Source organism: Mirounga angustirostris, unplaced genomic scaffold (genome assembly GCF_029215605.1).
Source record: "Mirounga angustirostris isolate CCGP_5_RB_7025 unplaced genomic scaffold, mMirAng1.0.hap1 SCAF_5, whole genome shotgun sequence".
In the NCBI taxonomy this organism is placed as follows: domain Eukaryota; kingdom Metazoa; phylum Chordata; class Mammalia; order Carnivora; family Phocidae; genus Mirounga; species Mirounga angustirostris.
Window position 1 is genome coordinate 125,194,955 of NW_026991713.1, and position 16,394 is coordinate 125,211,348.

General features: G+C 38.7%; 1 protein-coding gene across 2 annotated transcripts in view; it reads left to right on the top strand.

Annotated features, from left to right (window-relative positions):
* ITGA8 (integrin subunit alpha 8) overlaps positions 1-16,394 on the top strand; it is a 180,137-nt gene that overhangs the window by 27,221 nt on the left and 136,522 nt on the right. For both annotated transcript variants that reach the window (XM_064592014.1, XM_064592013.1), the window contains exons 3-6: positions 2,137-2,237; positions 5,953-6,076; positions 12,171-12,232; positions 13,330-13,375. In XM_064592014.1, the coding sequence (XP_064448084.1) occupies positions 2,137-2,237; positions 5,953-6,076; positions 12,171-12,232; positions 13,330-13,375 (333 nt within the window). The remainder of the gene's footprint in view (positions 1-2,136; positions 2,238-5,952; positions 6,077-12,170; positions 12,233-13,329; positions 13,376-16,394) is intronic.

Consider the following 16,394-nt stretch of genomic DNA (forward strand, 5'->3'; position numbering starts at 1 on the left):
GAAGTCTCTCTTGTAATCCTTGGAATGTGTGTGGAATTAGTGAAGTCCATTCATTTGTATTCTTGGTCCAGAAGAAATTCGTTGCTGGGAAATAACCCATAGTTGACACTTTTTTTTTTTAAGATTTTATTTATTCATTTGAGACACAGAGATAGAGAGACAGAGAGAGAGTAAGCATGTGGAGGGAGAGAGGCAGAGGGAGAAGCAGGCTCCTCGCTGAGCCAGGAGCCCGATGTGGGGCTTGATCCCAGGACCCTGGGATCATGACCTGAGCCGAAGGCAGATGCTTAACCATCTGAACCAGCCAGGCGCCCCTCATAGTTAACACTTTTAATCCAGTTACTACACAGTTCAACCTCAGAACAGCAGAAAAGATGTCTCAGGAGTCACAAAGGCCAAGTCACATCATTTTCTCTAGCAAAACAAGGTCAATTTGTAAGTGGCTTCTGCTTTTTCCCAGAATCCATCTCCTTCCTCCCAGGAACCTGGGAGGGATCTCCTTTAAGGATATTTGAAATTTTGGAGGTGCTGGTCTTTTCATGGCTTTTTAGCAGATTGGAAATTCCAAAGCCACTGTGTTGTACTTTCTTCCTGTAATCAAGCAAAGCCACATCAACAATCTTGAGAGGTGTTACTAATTTCATTGCTGAGTACCAAAAATCACCAATAATAAATAACGTGTGTGTGTGTGTGTGTGTGTGTGTGGTCCTTTCCAGTTCTTGGACTTAGGTTGAGTTTCCAGGTTTCTAAGTAAGAGATATTTGTAAAGGGTTTGGACTTTCAACTATATGGCTACATGATTTCTGTAGTGTACAGCTTCTCAACTTATAAAGAAAGCACTTTCAGTTTCGTTTATCTCATGTGATCGTTATGACTTTGATCACCTGTGAAAGAGGAAAGGGGGAAGGTATTCTTAGCCTCATTTGATAGAAGAAATCAAAACTCCAAAGATTAAAAGAATTGTCCCCAGTCACTCAATTAATGGTGATAAGATTCTTTGTCTCTGAGTTCTACAATTTTCCAAAGTGCCTATATATAAATAGAAATGTTTATATTTTCAAATGTATGCTATAATCTGTAAGATGCTCTAGTTCTTTGCTAGTTGTGTGCATTTCTGGTAAGGATTTACAGAACTTGTTTTTAAAAAAAAAAAGCTCAGAAACAACAAAAGCATAAGGTTTTTAAGAAGGAAATTCATGATTTTCTACTAACATGTAAAATGTAAATTTTAGATTAAGATTGAGTATATATAGTTTGTAAAAGTCTGTAATCATATGTAAACACAATTTAATGTTAATTACATGTATATTTTGGCCTCACTTAATAGGAGTTAGAAGTTCATTTTGTAATGCATTTATTATAGAGTCAAGGAAGAAAAATGAAATGCATACCAAAGGAAACACATACAAATAAAATGCCTTGGTACAAATGTCTTTTGAAATTCATTAGCTATTACTGACGAACCTCCAGTTAGAACCATGCGGTTAGAACCATGTGGGAAATACGTTGACTGGGAATCAAGAGTGAAAGAAAAGATATCTGCTTTTTATTAAGACCTGAAGTGTGCTATAATTGGGTTGAGTTTCTACCCAGATGGCCCCCGTCATTCTGACATCTGCAAAGTGTATATAAAACTGCGTTGAGGTGTTATTTTCTGTGGCTGTGTAGAAACATGTTACTCAGTTAAAAGCCAAGACCTTGGAGTCCTTCACAATCATTCCTGCTAACTCATGCCAAGAAACTCGTGCTTCTCTGATCAGGGAGATTCCTGTGTGTTTCCCTATCGGAAAAGATTTGGAATTCCTTAGGGCAGTTATAAGTATCTGGTCTTCGATCTTTTATAAATCAATGACAAACGTGTAGATTCAAGACTAGCAGAGTCCTCATCAAGTTTGTAATACAGTTATCTCTGAAAACAACTTGTAAAAAAAATTGCTTCTTGTAAGTTATGAAACGTCATGTTCAAATATGCATTTTCGTTTGGTATTTTTCTAAATGAAAAATCTTGATTAGAACCTCCCCCTCCATGTATGAAAATTGTTTTTCAAGTATTTTTAATGGACACGTTCATTTTTCACGTTATATCTGGCTGCCGCATTTTACAAATTATTAACAATTCCATGTCCTCCTTGTCAGACAACAGAAAGATCAGAGTTAATGGAACCAAGGAACCTATAGAATTTAAATCCAATCAGTGGTTTGGCGCAACAGTGAAAGCTCACAAAGGGGAAGTTGTGGTGAGTATGAATCATGGGGATGCTTTGGAATAATATGTATTCTGAAATGTTTTAAAGCTCATATTTATAAAAATACTTTCATGTAAGGACATGCCAGATTTTTAATGATAAATTTATCAGCGTTCTAAAAATAAACTTGGTGCTTAAAATTAAAGAATCTATTCTAGTGTTCAAAGTTAAAGGAGATAAAGCTTGTTTTCCACATCAGTGAGATATTTTTGAACATTTCAAAACAACTAAGGAAGATAGAAAAATAAAAGCTAAATATTAAGGAGGTAAATATTTTATTGCTTAAGATTGATTTAAAGGGCTGATTACAAATTGACCAGAGAAATAGGACTGCCATTTGGATTCTTTTTTTTTTTTTTTAAGATTTTATTTATTTATTTTTTAGAGAGCGAGCGAGAGAAAAACAGCATGAGAGGGGAGAGGGTCAGAGGGAGAAGCAGGCTCCCCGCCGAGCCGGGAGCCCGATGTGGGACTCGATCCCAGGACCCTGGGATCATGACCTGAGCCGAAGGCAGACACTTAACCATCTGAGCCACCCAGGCGCCCTGCCATTTGGATTCTTTAAAAGTTTATCTACTGTGGCATCATTGATCATTTTTAAAGCTAAAGGAAATTTTCCTTTAAAAATATAACTACTAACTACGTGGTTCTCTGAATACATTAATACTTTTTAAAGCAAAAAATCTCACTCCCAAGTAGATATCATTCAACTTTAAAATGCTATGACTTTATAATTCTATTCTCTTATTGTTTCAAGTAATGATATATGTCTAAGTTATTGAGAAATAAATGACTGTATTAGGCCTATCTGGAAATATTTTTTTTGTCGGGAGAATTTTTTAAACCGTTGGCTTTGATTTCCTTACAACAACAAAGCAATAACTTTGCTTTTAGGATTTGTTTAAAGCTGCCTGAATTATAATTTAATAAGAATAAGTATCGAAAGGAAATGCCTTGCTTTATTTGGTCTGTGGTTAACCCCCCCAAGGAGATTTTGACATGAACAGGTAATGTATAAAATACAGATAGCCCTCTCCAGTTACAAATCCAGAATTTACAGTATGGTCTCTATAGGATTGTACTTGCACTAATACGGTTTTCACATTCCAGAATTGGTAAAAAATCTTTTTATCCTTTAGTGGTGTATGATATGTGAATTTCTTTGGAAAGCTAGCTACTTCCATCTAATAACTATTTAGGGTTAAAAAAATCTTTGGGGTACTATACTGATATTTTTAAGTCTTGAAAATTTATCTGTAGTTTACAGATAAATTATACAAGTTATTCAACACTTGTAGAAGCCTTCAGGATCACTGAAAATGAAATCATATGCCATATTCATAATAAAAATGGTTAATTTGGGGGCATGCTTGCATTTTCAAAATTATGTGAAAGGAAATAAGATAATATTAAGTATATTTCAAGTTAATTTTTTCCTTTGAGCACTGAAACTTAGCAGGGTAAGGAAATAAATTCTACCCTATGTGATAATTATCAGAACTTCAAAATGCTGAAGTATTCTTTTGAACAGCCAGGTGTCATGTGTATATGTTTTAAGTTTGGGTCACAGGCCAAATTCATCTCATCAGTATGTTTCACATCAGCGTGAAACTGAGCAGATATAAAAAGGGTAACTTTCTAGAGCTGACGGCAGGCAAGTACTGGGAAAAAGTTTCCTGGCATTTAAGTGTGCCGTGGGGATCCAGCAGGTGAGGTCATTTGGCAGACTACCGGTAGCACGGGTGAATGTCTGCACTGCCCAGACTCCTGCTTTTCACCGTGGGAACTTTATGTTAAACATATTAACTATATAACTTGTCAGTTTACCAAGAGGGCCCTAAGATAGGGAACGTGGATGAGATTCGCAGTTTTTAGGTATTGGCCAAGACCTCATAATACCAAAAAACTCAAGTAGTGGAAACACTCTTCTTACTTGAGACTCTAAGTTATTTTTACTAAAAGTAGTTACACAGGGCACTGATTATCAAGGACACACTTGGAATCATGAAAGGACTTTAAAAAACAGTGTCTGCCTTCATTTTCTTGGCATCGTTTTAAGAGTGATACCATCAAACTAGGAGGTAGGCTAGTGGTTCCGTATTCTAGGAATCTGCAATTATGTGTCCTGAGAATAATGAGCACTTGAATAATCAGGTAAAACACACTTATGGAGGATTCAAGCTAGCAAAACAAGTCAAAAAGATGCCTATGTTTTCTAGACATTTATTTCATTGCCTCTCTCCTTTGTAACAAAATTAATATTGTTTAATTTACTTAAAGAGGATTTCATATATTCTCTTTCATATTTGATACCCTTGCAAATACCATGCTTTTGTTTGAATCCAAGCTTCTGGAGAAGTGACCAGAGTATTTTATGCAAGCATCATGTTTTCTTACTGTTGTTTAAATTAATTTTTGTTTTGTTGTGAATAAAAACCATTAAATGAAAAGCAGTCAAGAACATTGTGAGAAGGGTGTCCAAATGAAAGTCATTGTTTAAAAAGTTGTAAGATCTACCGTCAGTGACAAACCAGGGATATCTGCAAAACAGAGGTTTACAAATTTGTCTGTATCCTTTGATTTGAAAATAACTTCTTAATGTAACAACTAGACAAAGAAAGTAACTAGTCCTCATTTTAAGACATCACACTGATTTATTCACTGCTTCAATGATCATTTGATTCTAGGTAAGTCCAATATTTTTAAAAAAGAAAAGAAGATGTGAGTTCTTTGCCATTAGGAAACAATCACTTTTTTTTTCATGTTATGTTAACCACCACACATTACATCATTAGTTTTTGATGCAGTGTTCCATGATTCGTTGTTTGCATATAACACCCAGTGCTCCACGCAGTACGTGCCCTCTTTAATACCCATCACCAGGCTGACCCATCCCCCCACCCCCCCTCCCCTCTAAAACTCTGTTTCTCAGAGTCCATAGTCTCTCATGGTTCGTCTCACCCTCCGATTCCCCCGCTTCATTTTTCCCTTCCTGATATCTTCTTTTTTTTTTTTTTAACATATAATCTATTATTTGTTTCAGAGGTACAGGTCTGTGATTCATCAGTCTTACACAATTCACAGCGCTCACCATAGCACATACCCTCCCCAATGTCCATCACCCAGCCCCCCATCCCTCCCACCCCCCACCACTCCAGCAACCCTCAATTAGGAAACAATCACTTTTGACACTTATTTAACTTAAAATCCTGTAGGGGAAAATCTCATTCCTTTCTATATGTTTAATTTGTTCTGATTCTGTGGTGCATTAATGTTAAAAAAAAAAAAAAAACTGGCTTTGGAAGTTTCATTAACTCTGACTACTGAGGTACTTACCAGCATGCTGGAAGCCGATTAATTCACTCCCTAATTTAACATAGTTTGACATGAATGTAGGTACCTTAGTCAACAAGCTATATCCTATCATGGTATGAGGAAACTATGTCAAGAAAATGTTGATTGGGGGCGCCTGGGTGGCTCAGTCGTTAAGCGTCTGCCTTCGGCTCAGGTCATGATCCCGGGATCCTGGGATCGAGTCCCGCATCGGGCTCCCTGTTCCGCGGGAAGCCTGCTTCTCCCTCTCCCACTCCCACTGCTTGTGTTCCCTCTCTCGCTGTGTTTCTCTCTGTCAAATAAATAAATAAAATCTTTAAAAAAAAAATAAAAGAAAAAAAAGAAAATGTTGATTGCCTTTCTTGTGTCACAGGCCTGTGCCTCTCTGTATCACTGGAGAACGCTTAAACCAACACCAGAAAAGGACCCAGTTGGCACTTGCTATGTAGCGATCCAGAATTTCAGTGCGTACGCAGAGTACTCTCCCTGTCGGAACAGTAAGTGATTTTATTCCTTGAAACTGTAATTTAGCTCAAGAGCCTTTCTGTGGTAGATGGTGCAGGCAATGTCAGAACACCGTTAATAAGGAAAAAGAGACAGGGGTGAAGGTTACGGACAGCCTTTCGGGACACCTTGCTGTGACATGGCGGCCAAGACACAGAATTCTGTTGATCCTCTTCCATGTTGTAGAAAATTTCTTTTAGATATTTTGCAGGAGAATTGCCTGGTTCCTTATTTTAGGCCTTAAACTCTCAGTTGCTCTTCAAAACTCATGCCGTGATCTGAAGAATGCTGACCACCCATTTCACTTTTTAATGGCAGGAGTGGTCTTAGCTAGCTACTGTGCTTGGAACTGGGGACACTCTGATGTAAGCTTTCTGTCCAGCCTGTGTTTGGTGTTTTGTTTTGTTTTTTAGAGAGAGAGAGCATGAGTGGGAGGGAGGGGCGGAGGGAGAGGGAGAGAGAGAATCTTAAGCAGGCTCCACACCCAGCACAGAGCCTGACATGGGGCTTGATCTCACAGCCTTGAGATCACGACCTGAGCCGAAATCAAGAGTTGGATGCTTAACCGACTGAGCCCCCCAGGCGCCCCGCAGCCTGTGTTCTTGACAGCTGTTGCTTTCTTTGGCAGTCATGTGCTCCAGTTATCTGCATGGCACACTTCTCTCCTTTAGGTGTTTAATCTACATTTTTTAAAAAAGACTCTGTACACTTAGAGTGTAAGTCTCATCTGGCCATTCTAGAGAGCTTCCAGCAAAGCATCCTCGAAAGCAAGCCTGCGAGTGCCATCTTTGGGGCACAGCTGTTTAATCACTTCTTGGTGGAACACTCCCGGACTTGGGACAGCATTTCCTTTTTTTTTTTTTTTTAAGATTTTATTTATTTGACAGAGAGACACAGCAAGAGAGGGAACATAAGCAGGGGGAGTGGGAGAGGGAGAAGCAGGATTCCTGTGGAGCAGGGAGCCCAATGCGGGGCTCGATCCCAGGACCCTGGGATCATGACCTGAGCCGAAGGCAGCTGCTTAACGACTGAGCCACCCAGGCACCCCGGGACAGCTTTCATTTCCAATTGGTTGATCTACTCAGTCTTTTTGTGAATTCTTCCAGTTTTCTACGTGTTGTGTCGGTCATTGGGATTTGTCAGAAAGCAACCAATGGATTTTCATTCATATTCCTGATAGTTTGCAAAACCACACTGAGGAAAGAAATGTCATTAGAAAGAACATTCTGGTAACTGGTTTCAGGAAATTGATTTTTTAACAACTGAATCCCAAATTAGATTTCCAAAACTGTAAGTAAAATTTCACCATTTTGTGTGAATATTTCTTTAGATTCAAGATTAATTTTGGCAGGGCGCTTGGGTGGCTCCGTTGTTAAGCATCTGTCTTTGTCTCAGGTCATGATTCCCAGGGTCCTGGGATCGAGCCCTGCATCGGGCTCCTTGCTCGGTGGGAAGCCTGCTTCTCCCTCTCCCACTCCCCCTGCTTGTGTTCCCTCTCTCACTGTGTCTCTCTCTGTCAAATAAATAAATAAAATCTTTTTAAAAAAAAAGGATTAATTATGGCAAGGTAATAAACACATATCAGAAATGAAACAATGAAGATAAAGAATGGATCAGTGATATCAGAGGGTTAATAAAGAAGCCACTGAGATTTAATCTGAAGATCAAAGTGAAGCAGCTAACTCAGATGGTTTTGGGGGAGGATTTTGGCAAAGAGAAGATTATGACTTTTGTTTAAAAATATTGAAATCAATCAGCCACTTCCTCACATCATGACAAATGTCAGCTGAATGAATAATCTGTGAAATTAAGGTTTTATTTTAAATGGCTTTAAAACAGAGGTTCCTTGTTGATAATGAGACTCGATTATGTATCTATTCAACACATTGAACATTAATTATTCTATGTTTGGGGAATAAAGCACAGAACAAGAGAAAATAAAACCCAATCTTTAAGAAACTTACATTCTAGTGGGGGAGACAGACAACAAACATGTAAGTGTTCAGATCCAGTCATTCTACATCTGGGTATATATCCAAAGGAAATGAAATCAGTATCTCAAAAAGATATCTGCACCCCCCTGTTCATAGCAACATTGCACACGGTAGTCAAGACATGGAAACAATCTAAGTGTCCGTCGATGGATGAATGGATAATGAAGATGTTATATATATGTACAATGGCATGTTAATTAGCCATAAAAAGAAGGAAATCCTGCCATTTGTGACAACATGGATGGAACTTGAAGGCATTATACTAAGTGAAATAAGTCAAACAGAGAAAGACAAATACCAAAGAAAAATACCACTTATATGCAGAACCTAACAAAAGCAAAACCACCCCCCTCCCGCCAAACTCATAGATACAGAGAACAGATTAGTGGTTGCCAGAAGTGGGGGGTGGGGAGATGGGTGAAAGTGGTGAAGGTGGCCGAAGGGTACAAATGTCCAGTTATAAGAAAAACGTCCAGGGGCTGTAAAGTCCAGGAGGGTGACTATGGTTAGGAATACTGTATTGTATATTTGAAAGTTGCTAAGAGAGTAGATCTTAAAAGTTCTCATCATAAGAAAAAAATATATGGGGCACCTGGGTGGCTCAGTCGTTAAGTGTCTGCCTTTGGCTCAGGTCATGATCCCAGGGTCCTGGGATCGGGCCCCGCATCAGGCTCCCTGCTCAGCAGGAAGCCTGCTTCTCCCTCTCCCACTCCCCCTGTTTATGTTCCCTCTCTTGCTGTGTCTCTCTGTGTCAAATAAATAAATAAAATCTTCAAAAAAAAAGAAAAGAAAAATTTATAATGATCTGTAGTGATGGGTGTTAACTAGACTTACTGTAGGGATCATTTTGTAACATATACATATAGCAAATCATGATGTTATATACCTTGGACTAATAATATGTTATATGTCAATTATATATCAATGAAAAGAATTTTTTTAAAAGAATAAGTTCATAATATAACGTCAGATAGCAAAAAGTGCTACAAAGAAAAAATATAATAAGGCAAGCGAGTAGGGAGTGACATGGCCTGCCTGGGTGGGGAGAGGAGCTTTGAGACAGGACCAAAGAACTCTCTTGGCAAATGGCTGTTGGAGAGGGCAAGCGGGAGTTTCCCAGGTATAGCCAACAGCCAACAGCCAACAGAGGCATATTTTGAGTCATGTCCCACTCGGAGTGTTGTGTTCCTTGGTTCAGTGTGAGGCCATTACTATTATGCTAAAGATAAAAGTCAAGTAGAGAGATAAATAAAATCCTGAACTTAGACATGAGTCTGAGCCTTTACCTGAAAATAAGAATTATAGCAGCCTTGTGTCTTGAGTGACATGGGCGCATTATGGTGCCAATTTACTTACTGTTTATTTTCCTATATAAAAGAACAGCTTGACCAAGGTAAAAATGGAGTTTATGTTGAATTGCAGAATAGCTAAATAAATTGCCAAGAATTCTTCCAACTCTAGTACACAGCTACAGTTTTCATATTCCTGTGGTCACTCTCTTACTATAAATACTTCCTCCTTAAATTCACCCAAGGAGCAGACTTCCTGTCCTTCCCTTGGGAGTTTACAGTTCATTAACACAAAGCCAGCTTGTTCAGGAGCATATGGTCAATATCACAGAAGGAACACCAGCAATATTATTTTCAAAAGAGAATTTAAAGAACTCTCTCGTGCTCATTCCCTATCACAAACATATCCCACCGATATGTTTGGCAATATGGGAACTAATCTGCTCATTCATATTCATGACATGCCTACAGCTCTTATGATCATTCATAATTCAGGTGAGGATTATTTACATATGGCCTTCCAATCAGCATGATTCCCTGGATTCTTGAGTTCATTCTGGGACATAATTTTAAAATTTTAGATGCTCTGAAGTTCCAGGAAGATAGATTCCTTTAGCTCTCATGAACTATAACTCTAAGAGAAAAAATTACCTCATATTTTCTTATAACCACTGCTTAAAATAAACATTTGAAGTTGGTTATTTTCTCAATGAGTTTCGTAAAAAATTAGTATTTTCTCTTAATTTTTTCAGTTTCCTGTTTTGAAACAAAATAATTTCAAAGAACGGTCATATTTCTTCCTTTTTGAATAATTTACAATATTAAAAATGAAAGAAAGACTTGGCTTTAAAAAAGGATTTCTAAAGAGCTTTGTACATTAGAAAAATATATTTCTAAATATACACAAGATTACACATATATGTTTACATGATCATATATCAGGTATTCATATAGAAATATTTACACACATGAACTTCCAGAAAACTGGTACCCAGACATTGGAGGTTATACAGATGAACCTTTAGGGAATTTTAAAGCATTTGGAACTACAAACCACAAAATATAACTTAAGGAAGAAATTTCATAAAAATATAGTGTAAGATGTTGTGCACTTAAAAATTGCAGAGGTTAAATCTCATGTTAAGTGTTTTTACCACAAGAAAACAAACAAGGAGACACAAGAATTTTTTTGTAGGTGATAGAAATCCTTATTACTTTGATTTTGGTGATGGTTTCATGGGTGTATGCCTTCGTCCAAACTCATCAAAATGCATATATTAAAATATACATTTTTATATATAAAGTATACATGAATAAAGCTGAGAAAAAAAACTCTTAGCTTTAAAAAAGAACCCCACAAGGCATTAATGGACATTTGAATTAAAAACAGGTATTATCATAAAAAAATACAGTGTATGTGATAGAACAGTATATTAAAATATACAGGGAGCATCTGGAGAAAAATGGATGATGACAACGCTAAAATTAGCTAAGGACTAACCAAAGGAAAGAAAAAACAGAAGACATTCTAGAAAAAGCTAGAAAGGCCAGATCTATCAAAAAGCTTCTGGAACAGACACTGTTCCAGAAAACAGTCTATATATTTCTCCTATGATGATGTCCATTTCCTTTCCTGCTCTCTTATCTTAGTTTCCATTCAGGAATATCCCTCATAAAAAAAAGGAGTAATTATTTGCATGTTCATATCAAACTACATAATGATTGAGATGCCCCCCCACTGATTTTACGCTAAGCATTTTAGAAGCTGTAGACAGGGGGTGCCTGGGTGGCTCAGTGGGTTAAGCATCTGCCTTCAGCTCAGGTCATGGTCCCAGGGTCCTGGGATCAAGCACGGCATCGGGCTCCCTGCTCAGTGGGGAGTCTGCTTCTCCCTCTACCCTTACCCCCCTGCTCATGATCAACCAGTCTCTCTCTCTCTCCCTCTGTGCCAAATAATAAATAAAATCTAAAAAAGAAGAAGAAGAAGAAGAAGAAGAAGAAGAAGAAGAAGAAGAAGAAGAAGAAAAAGCTGTAGACAGTAGTAAATTCCTGATCCTAATGTCCTAGAGACTTTTTATAACAATCCCCTGGGAACCCACAGGTTGACCTACCCATAATTTTAAAAACGGTATGGTAAGGACCTATTGGACATTCAGTTAGTGAATTATATTGGATAGAATACAAAATAAGCCATTACTAGAGAGCTTTCTCTTTTGCAAACACTGTTATTCCAATGTGCCCGTGTGGTTCATTGTGACCCTAAATGCAATTTCCAAATGTACCTAACTAATGATTATAGAACAACTTTAAATTAACTTCCTCTTGGCGATCATTAAAATTGGAATCCTTGTTGGTGCCCTCAGCAGAAAGCATCTGCCCAGGTGACGTTGTTTACCTCTCTCTTGCTCAAGGGATTTCTTTAGGAATGACACATGTGGCTTCTCATAGAACACTCAGGCAGCTCAGAAACACATTACTGCCACATGGAGAATGCAGAACATAGCTGAAAGAAGGAGAGTTTATTTCTTCAAACAAACACGAGTTGTAAAACCCAGTATAATGGCACCAAGGGACGTTATTCCTAATGATCTTATTAGAGACTCACAACGATATTTAGGACAAGAAAATAAATTGAAATATATTTTATAACTTACTCAGAATGAATTTAAAAAAATATAAAACACATATTGGTTATTTTAAATTTAGAAATACATAGAGAAAAAAACAGAATATCCTGAAATGGTTATTAAAATATATCTTGGGAATGATGATATTATAACATTTCTATATTTTGATCACTCTAGGTAATGCTGATCCAGAAGGCCAGGGTTACTGCCAAGCAGGATTTAGTCTGGATTTTTATAAGGTGAATTCCTTTGGTCTTGTAGCTTTTAATATTTGTATTATCTTTTTGATTTTTTTTTTTTTTTTTTTTTTTGCCCTCTTGCCCTCTGTCTCACTCCCATCCCCACCCCCATAAACCACAACCACCAAAAGAACCTTTAGGTATATACCTAGCCTGTTTTGGCAACTTCTTCAAATGTTTTTGTTTGCTCTTTATTTTTATTAATCTATGCAGATGACAAACTCTTAAAATAGCACAGAAATACATGTGATGAAAAGCAACAGTCTTTCTTCCCATCTCTTGTGATAGTCATTTTAAATGAAAAATTTCAAAAATTCAGTGGGAAAAATGTGCTTCCAAAAAAAATCACAAGAATCAGTGAATTGCTTTATCTCTTAGCTGTAATTCACTGATAAGATTTAACATTAGTGTTAAAATTCACACATCCTTTCACAAAAATAAAAACAGAGATGCCTAGTAAGAGGGTACAAAGATTTCATGGTTTTGAAAGTAGTATAGAAAAAATTCTTCAGCCTACAAAATTCATTGTCTTTTTTTTTTTAATCATTGTCCTTTTTTTTTCCACTGAAAGTTAAGGATGCAGAGGTTGGAAGGTGGGCTTGTAAGGAGAAGGAAAAATTTGTATTTGCTAGTCTGGAGTTTTTGCTTTCTCTCCTGAGAAGGGGAGAGGGAGGTGGTTGCAGATGTATGGAAAAAATAGGCATTACTGTGGCCTTGAGATAAATAGAAACTGAATTTTCTTTTTGTTGCCAAGGCTCAAAAGATGTCTGCTACATTACACAGCATTAAACTTGTGTATTTTTTGCTTACCTGAGGCAGTGCCAAAGAACTGAATTTATATATCCTCAAGGGAGAGAATTCAACTTAGCTAATTGAGCCAAATGAAAATTATTTACTATGCTAACACACTAAATAGTGGAAAGCAAGAAAAAGAAAGAAAACGAGCTGCATGCCTCTGATAGAAGGGCCTCATTTAAAAATTGCTTTTTTATGTATAACAAATTGTTAGAGCAACGCTTGTTAACAATGATTTGTCACCTTTAAAAAAAAATCTGTTTTGTTTTGTTTTTCCAACTGTTGCTGTTTTTGTTTTGTAGAATGGAGACCTCATAGTAGGAGGACCGGGAAGTTTTTACTGGCAAGGTAGGTTGCATGAGCAGAGAAGAAATGCCCATTTGTTGTTACTAACAAGAAGGTGAAGCACAAGTAACAATCAAACGTTGACCTTTTATTACATTCATTTTATATCCATGTTCATGGTTTCCCAAATGATTGAGCTATCATTTCCCATTGTACCTTGTTATATAAATGATATTTTAAAATACTGTTGCAACTTAATTCATTTATTCACCACATATTTATTGAGGCTACGCCAGGCTTTGTGCTGCTAGATGCTGGGGATACAGTGATGAGTAAAGACAGACATTGTTCCTACCCTCACAAGGTTAATACCTGGGGGAAGATGCAGGCATTAATCCAACACTCACGCAAGTACCTGAGACAGTCTGCACGTGGTACTCGCTGTGAAGGAAAAGCATGTCATGATGGAGCCATGAGAGTGTAGGAGGCTTCTCCGAGGGTGTTTCTTGCGGATGTTTTGTCCTCTGAACACTGGCGGACAGGGGACTGAAATACAACCTGTGCTCTGCTTCGGGAGCCCTGAACTAGATGTGGGACAGCATCTGCCCAAACGGGATGATGCCTTCTAATTCTTATAAAGGAGTTACATAGGCCAGCAGCTTCCCTAAGGTCAACTAACTTGGAAGCAACCAACCCTGAGCTGAGATCTGAACTTTGCTAGGAGGTAACTAGCAAAGAGAGAAGGGACCTTATGGAAAGGTTCTATGACCTGAAGCTGAGCAGTCAGGTGAGAGAGAGGGAAACCAGGGTGACCAGAGTCAGGAGATCGGGAGAAGCTGCTGAGTGATGTGGAGCATCCCCCCTGGCCATGAAGGGCTTGCAGGCCAAGGTAAGCAGATTTTTCTTTTCCTGAAAACAGTAAGAAGTCCCTGGTGGATTGCAGGAGTTTAAACAGATGGCCTTAGCTACAGTAATTAATTGTTGCTTGTCTTGAGAATAATGGGAAACCACTGGAGAGTTTTAAGCATGGGATGCTATGATCAGATCTGTGTTTTGAAAAGATCACTCTGGTTGTTATATGGAAACTGGATTGGAGGTTGGCCAGAGTGAAGTATCAGCAAACCAGTCATAAAGTGATAAGTTAGTTATAAGTTTATAAGCTAAACTAGCTATAAGGTTCAGATGAAGATGCTTGCTTCTTAGAGTGGTAATAGTACAGATTGAAAAGGGGGAGAAATTTGAGAAATATTTTGGGGGAAAATAAACAGCTTATCTAATGGGTTGGATATGTGTGGGTGAGGGAAGGGAGGATGCCAAGCATATGTTTCTGACTTTTGCAAGTGCATGGTTGTAGGTGGGTCTCACCCACTGAGATGGGAAACCCTGGAAGAGAACAGGTTTGGAGTGCATTGGAGAGGGAATTTTATGAGTTTGCTTTTGGTTATGTTGAATATGAAAATGTTTGAGATATTCAAGGTTCTTCACATAAGTGTTTAGATGTATGGGCTTTAGCTCAGAGAAGATATCCAGGCTAAAATACAAACTTCCTTCACTTGCATCTTGGTGACAATTAAAGCCATGCATGTGGATGGGATGCCTACATAGAGATGACAGAGAATATTCCCTGAATTTTGGCTGTAAAGTTTAGGATAAAGATGAGTAGACTATGAAAGAGATGAATAGTTGAGTGAAGTTTTTCTTTTAAAATGGAAGACACCTGATCATATTTAAAAGCCAATGGAAGAGTACAAATATTGGGAGTCTGGGAAAGATGGTGGAGTAGGAGGACCCTAAGCTCACCTTGTCCCACAGATACAACTAGATAACACTCACATCAGCGTAAATAGCCCAGAAAACAATCCCAAGACTGGCAGAACAAACTCCACAACTGAATGTAGAGAAGACGCCATACTGAAGAGGGTAGGAAAGGTGAAGATGTGGTAGGGAGCTAACCAGACCCCTGGGGCTGTCCTTGGGAGGGAGGGACACTGCAGGCACAGAGAAGGGAAAGAAATAGACTATCATGTCAGGGATCCCTCTGGGGGATGATGAATCCCTATTACATTGGCTTTGAAAACCAGAGGGGCCGACATTCACAAGTTCTTATAACCAGTGGGACTTTAAACCCCAGCATAAACATGCCATCTGCAGGAACCAGCATGGCTCTGCCAATACTTACTACCTAACTTGCTAACTCCGTCTGCACTTCAATCGATCTGCCCCACTCCAGTCAGACAGCTTTAGTCCCAGTTGCTGCAGGTCCCTTCCCATAGACCAGCAAAAAACTTGCTGACACCTTGCCTCCTGCCCCCATGCACTTTGAGGATCCACCCCTTTAACACTCTTGGCCAGAAGACATCCGAAGTGGTGTTATATGCAAACAATGAATCATGGAACATTACATCAAAAACTAATGATGTACTGTGTGGTGACTAATATAACATAATAAAAACAAAACAAAAAAATAAAAAACAAAAAACAAAGTGGTGCCATAAGCCTGGCAGTGTGCAAACAGCCCTGACATGGGCCAGCACTACTCCACAGTGACTCCTGGCCTGGGGAGAGGGAAAGATAACCACACACACCTGTCAGACTGTGGCCCCAGCAGTGGGCTGGGGACAGTCAGCTGTTCTGACTGTAGGACCTGCCCACCAATGAAAGTCTCTCAAGGAACAACATGGGGAAAGTTCAGTGATACTGCATCTCTGGCAAATGCCTGGTCTGACTCAACTCAAGCCCAAGACAGCCCCAGACTGGACCACTAACAGCACAGGGACCAAACCCTACCCACAACAGGCAAAGAGAGCCACTGCAGATGCCCGGACTGAAGAAAAAGTAGCTCAGCCACAGCAGCAGGGCACATACAACACACATAGGAGACACTTCTGAAGTGCCAGGTTCTCGTGAACAGGTGACACCACACTGTAGAGGACCTCTTCTTCATAAGGCCACTACTTTCAAGAGCAGGAGATGTAGCTGACTTTCCTAATACACAGTAACAGACACAGAGAGTTGGACAAAATGAGGAGACGGAGGATTATGTCCCAAATGAAAGAATGGGACAAAAATCACAGCAAGTGAT